This window comes from Saccostrea cucullata, unplaced genomic scaffold (assembly GCF_032062105.1).
Source record: "Saccostrea cucullata isolate Sc308-1 unplaced genomic scaffold, CSIRO_AGI_Scuc_v1 ctg14325, whole genome shotgun sequence".
In the NCBI taxonomy this organism is placed as follows: domain Eukaryota; kingdom Metazoa; phylum Mollusca; class Bivalvia; order Ostreida; family Ostreidae; genus Saccostrea; species Saccostrea cuccullata.
In genome coordinates, this window is record NW_026919623.1 from 6412 (window position 1) to 12183 (window position 5772).

At 35.1% G+C, this 5772-nt stretch overlaps 1 protein-coding gene across 1 annotated transcript; it reads left to right on the plus strand.

Moving 5' to 3' along the window:
- Positions 1-771: 771 nt before the first annotated feature.
- LOC134234683 (uncharacterized) lies at positions 772-1896 on the plus strand. The gene is made up of 2 exons (XM_062716742.1): positions 772-1136; positions 1277-1896. The coding sequence occupies exons 1-2, from the start codon at positions 1031-1033 to the stop codon at positions 1879-1881; spliced, it is 711 nt and encodes a 236-aa protein (XP_062572726.1). The 5' UTR covers positions 772-1030; the 3' UTR covers positions 1882-1896.
- Positions 1897-5772: the final 3876 nt, after the last annotated feature.

Consider the following 5772-nt stretch of genomic DNA (forward strand, 5'->3'; position numbering starts at 1 on the left):
TGTTAAAAGGTAGAGTGATTTAGGAGGGTAAAAATCCCCATCACGTTTCCTTACTTCAACTATGAACCTCGAGAGCCATCTGTTTATGTCATCCACGGAAAAATGGTCCAAATTTGGAATATTTTCAAGTGCAGTATTTCGTGAAATGCGCCAATCATTAAACACACGAACTGCCCTTGCTGTACTTTTCTTAGTGTTGGCAGGGGTTGTCACAGAGTTTAGTTCATCCAAATCTTCGTCTTTGACTGAATTTCCGAATCCCAACGAATTCTCTGAATGGTAGTTACTTCCATGTTAGAATGGCTGGGTCCCGTTTCTCCACTCTCAGACTGATATCCAAGGTCAAAAGTCATATCCGCAAAATTAGATATCATGCACTCTGACTTAATGTAGTCCAGTTCTATACGATCGGTGATTTTACTTAATGTAAAGTTTTCATTGTCATCCCCAAGTTCATCGTCCAAAACTGGCAAAAGTTCCATGAAATCAAGATCGTCAACCTCCATGGTGTTTCTTAACTTAACTGCGCGCTTGACACCAAATTTGAATCACGTGATCATTTGAAAGAGGTTCCCCATGAGGTTAAACTTTCGATAATTCTTACATTTATCGCACTTTTTAAAAACATTTACTCAAAAGTTCAATCAAAGTTTTTTTGACCTTAGATTTCAGTCTGAGAGTGGAGAAACGGAACCAAGCCATTCTAACATGGAAGTAACTACCATTCAGAATACGTGTACTCTTTTAGAGAATTCGTTGAGATTCGGAAATCCAGTCAAAGACGAATGAACTAATCTCCGGGACAACCCCTGCCAACACTAAGAAAAGTACAGCATGGGCAGTTCGTGTGTTTAATGATTGGCGCATTTCACGAAATACTGCACTTGAAAATATTCCAACTTTGGACCATTTTTCCGTGGATGACATAAAGAGATGGCTCTCGAGGTTCATAGTTGAAGTAAGGAAACGTGATGGGGATTTTTACCCTCCTAAATCACTCTACCTTTTAACAACGGGTATTCTGCGCTACATGCGAGAAAACGGAAATACTCTGAACTTTATGAACGAAAAGGATGACCGTTTTATCAGATTTCGACGGAGCCTTGACGCCCAGATGAAGTTTTTAACATCTAAAGGTTATGTACATATTCATGGAAACTTTATTTATTTAAAATGTTTTGTCAATCAGTCCTTTGCTTCTTTCTCTCTCTCTCGCTCTCTCTCTATCTCTCCTTCGAATTGCCATTTTCACTGTATTGTCTGTTCGTTTTCATAGGTTATGGTTCGACTGTACGCCAAGCAGACCCAATCAGCCGCGACCAGGAAGAACGGCTTTGGACATCCGACGTTGTTGGTCATGAATCCAGTGAGACATTGCTATATGGAGTTTTTTTCTACAACTGCAAGCTATTTGGATTGAGGGGTAGAGATGAGCATCATGAACTAGATATTTCTCAGTTTGAAGTAGGCGAGGACGACATTGGCAAGTTCATACAGTTCGTGGAACGTGCAAACAAAACCTTTAAAGGTGGGTTAAAGCATCGCAATGTTGACCACAAAAACATTAAACATTATGTTACTACCGAGGACAGTGACCGAAATCTTGTCCATTTGTACACTTCTTACATTGGTCTAATTGGTGACAAAGATGGAAAATTCTACAAACGCCCTATTCCTGGAACTCTCAAATTTTCCAAGCAAAATATAGGTGTGAATAGGTTTGAAAACTTGATGAAAGAAATGTGCAACAAGGCAGGATTAGAGGGAAATTTCACGAATCAGTCAAGAAAAAGAACATGTGCAACCCAGTTGTACCAGAGCGGTTTAGACGAGCAGCAAATCATGAGCAGGACCGTGCAGAGAAGTTTAAACGGTGTGTGAAAGTACAAGCGTGCGTCTAACGACCAGCCAAGAGACTTGTCAAACTCGAACCACCTTGTTCCAAAAAAGTGAAAATTGTTGAAGATTCGTCTTTGTGTGTTCAAAATGCTACATGCAGTTCCGGTAAAGAAAATCATAATGTGGATGTGAAATCGAGCTTGCCAAGTCTCCCAACTTCCGGTGTTGATTTGAAATGTAATGTGGGTTCTACAGAAACGTTGGCAACAGAGATTCTGAACCAGTTGAAAAGTGGATTTAATCAGTGTAGTTTCACTTTTAATTTTGGAAGTTAATAATCATGTTCAGGCATACTTAGATTTGTTTGGACTGTAAACAAATTTAGATAAATTTGTTTGTCGTGATACAATTGCTTTATTTTGTTAATTTTAATTAATAAAGAAACCCTGTTTTGTTTTATTTTTATAGCATGGATTATTAAAAAGAAATCATACCATGGAAGCCATGGTATAACTGCAACAATGTGAAATTATACCATGGTGTATGGGGATTTATACACAAATGCCTATAACATAGGGGCAATGGAAGTATCATGGGTTAATACGGAATTATAGTTAAGAACTTTTCATGGTTCATAAATAAAAATATGAATGTAAAGGTGTCTCAAATTTTTTAGTACCTGGTATGTCATTATTTTCCTCTAAATTATTACTTATCTAGAAAATAACCCAAGCTTAGGCCACACCAATAAAATTTCTTGTCCGTCGGACCCGTGCACTCGTATTTAAACAGAGCTATACAAATAATATTAATTTAAATTTCCCGCACCATTGGAATTTCGTGCCATTTTCTGTTCAATCTCCGCTCTATCTATCGTATTTTTAATCTGCAAATCATAAAAAAATAATTGTCCGTTCAAATTTTTTCACGCTCCGCCTATAAAATTGTCTACAAAAAAGTAATAATATTATTATTTAACCGCTAACCCGCTCGTCTTTTTTCCTCAAATGTCCGACGAACAAGAAATTAAATTGGAGCGGCCTTACATGGATTATTCTAAATTAAAACAGGGAAGGTGTTGAGAATTTCAGACAAGAGGCCCATGGACCTTGTAGGTCACCTGAGAATCATGCAACATTTTTCAAATGATAGAATTTCTTTCGTGTTTTAAGGTAGATGCTATGGCATTCACAAGTTTGAAAGAGGCTGGCACCATTGACTAATCATAACTATGAACTTGGCGATTGCTTAGTTTGGTTACGTAAAGGGATTGGGTGGTCGTTTCCATTTTTAGACTATTTCAATCTCCTTTAGAAGAAGAGCTCCATATAAAGATAAACAAAAATAGTCAAATTTTAAAACTAATATGAATGAAATTTTTCTTTGTCAAATGATAGTTAACCGCTGAAGATATCATATCTAAAAAATCAAGTTATATCTGGTGGTTCATTGCACAATTTCTGAAAAGGCACACTTGCTTATAAAAAATGTTTCAATTTTAAATTCATTTTCAGTATATAAGTAGAGCCTCCCCTAAGGTATCCCTGACCCAGGGGCCTGGAAATTCACAATTCTGGAAGAAGAACCCTTGCACATCATAACTATATAGGTAGTTCATCTGCTTTTCACCCGGAAGCAAAGAAGAAAATTTTCAATGAATATATTTTCACTATATAGTCATTATAGAGCCCCGCCCTAACACCAGAACCCCTGACCCTGGGGCCATGAAATTCACAATTTTGGTGGAAGCATTCTTGCTCATCATGACTATGTACTTAGTTAGTTTAATTAATTCCTAGGAGGACAGAAGAGGATTTTCAAAGAATTAATGCATTTTTCACTATATAATCAATAGAGCCCCGCCCTAACACCAGAATCCCTGACCCAGGGGCCAAAAAATTCACAATTTTAAAAAAAGGCACTCTTACTCATCATAATTACATGTATGTACAAAGTTATTTTAATTAATACCCAGAAGCAGAGAGGAGGATTTTCAAAGAATTAATGCATTTTCACTTTATAATCAATAGAGCCCAGCCCTAACACCAGAGCCCCTGACCCTGGGACCCTAAGAAGAGGCACTATTGCTCATCATAACTATGTACTAATTTAGTTTATTTAATTCTCAGGAGCAAAGAAGATTTTCAAAGAAATAATGCATTTTCACTATATAATCAATATTGCCCCGCCCTAGTGGGGCCATGAATTTCACAATTTTGGTAGAGGACTCAATGCTGATAATAATCATGCCAACAGTTTGACTGCTTGATGTCCAGGAGTAAAGAAAAGATTTTTAAAGATTGCACTAATTTTAGTGGTTTTGGTCCCACTCCGCAGGCCCCAGGGAGGCCGGGACCATGAAATTCATAAATTTTGTTCCCCTTCACCCATAGATGCTATATGCCAAAATTGGTTGAAATTGGTTAAGTTGTTTCAGAGAAGAAGCTTAAAATGTGCCCAGTGAGCCTACTCTTTTTCGAACTCCAGAGAAACGATCTTTTACGTGCCAAGAGGTTTGTTATCATTAAGCAACATTTAACGCCCCGTCAGACGGACTTCCCCCCAAATTCAAAATTAGCGAAATGACACGCCCCAAATAAATTCCAAATTCCAAGTTTATGAAACCTCCACTAAGTAAATTCAAAGTCCTCGGTATATAGTATATAAATTGTATATTCCCTAAATAATTTTTAAAAAAATCAATATGATACCTCCCCCCAAGTAAATTTCTACTTCTGTTAATATGATACCCAATTTGATACATTTAGATATTGTGTTACTTTGATGAATACGAAAAACTGGTTTAAATCTTTGATAATTTTTGTAAATAAGAATTTTTCCAGAAAACATTTTCAAGGCTTAAAAGGCGTCAAAAATGATGGTGATATTGCTATTAGGTAAAGAAATCAAATGATCTATAATATGGAATATATTTTTCACACAATATTTTTATGATAAAAATTAAATTATTAAAAAAATGTGGTTTTCCAGTGCGCCACATAAAGATAAAATCTTGGATTTCCATTTGAATTCAGCCACCTACTTAAATAAAATTAAACATCATCCAAAAAACTCAATGATTTCTTAGAATTTGTGATTTTAAATTTACTCATCAAAGTACTTGAAATTAGATAAACCAAGAGGGGTATATTTTTATATTAAATGATATATTATTTTTGAAAAGAAACACATACTAGTATTAACAAATTAGGTCCATCTTTTTAGCATTGGAGTTTGAGTACAATTAAGAGTCTTAATCATTTCTTAGTGTCACAAATTGCTAAAAGGGGGTTATATATGATATTAAACAAGTTTGTTTTTTTGTAAGTTTATGACTAAAAGGTAACCAGCATAGACCGTTTCTTTCATTATGGTCATTGCAATGATCGGTGTTCTTCAAGAACAACTTAATTCTTTTTCATCATATGCATTTTTTTTATGTTTCAAAAAAAAAACAAAAAAAAAACAACATAATAAACCTGTTAAAACACTCTATAATAGGGGTCGTTAATTAATTATACTGAAGATCACAATATTCATTCGACATTACAAAGGGCTTTCGCAAAGATTTAAGATACCGACACTTTTATTGGAAATCCTTTCATATAACATGTATAAGGAAAAAGACAAAATAAACTCTCATCTAAGATATTATCTCCTAATTGAAATGCGATGTATATGCATGTCAATATCAACCGTATCTGACATATTTCATCATTTTCCTCAGTCTCTGTATTGATTTATATTATTCTATTTTAAGTGGATGCTTTTGTTTGCACTTTGCGATTTCGACATTTTGAAAGATTTTGTGCAGAGAATTGCAGGTCAATATTTTAGTAAAACGTGATATTATAGTTGGCATTAGAAATTCATTTCGTAATGTATATTCCTGCTATTATATCAGAAACAACGGGATTTATTTTTGTATTTTAA

What these genes read in the sequence shown, in the direction of transcription:
- LOC134234683 (XM_062716742.1), top strand. Translation starts at nt 1,031, where the DNA reads ATGCGAGAAAACGGAAATACTCTGAACTTTATGAACGAAAAGGATGAC. An exon ending in GAAGTTTTTAACATCTAAAG is followed by an intron (nt 1,137 to 1,276) that starts GTTATGTACATA and finishes TCGTTTTCATAG; the next exon opens with GTTATGGTTCGACTGTACGC.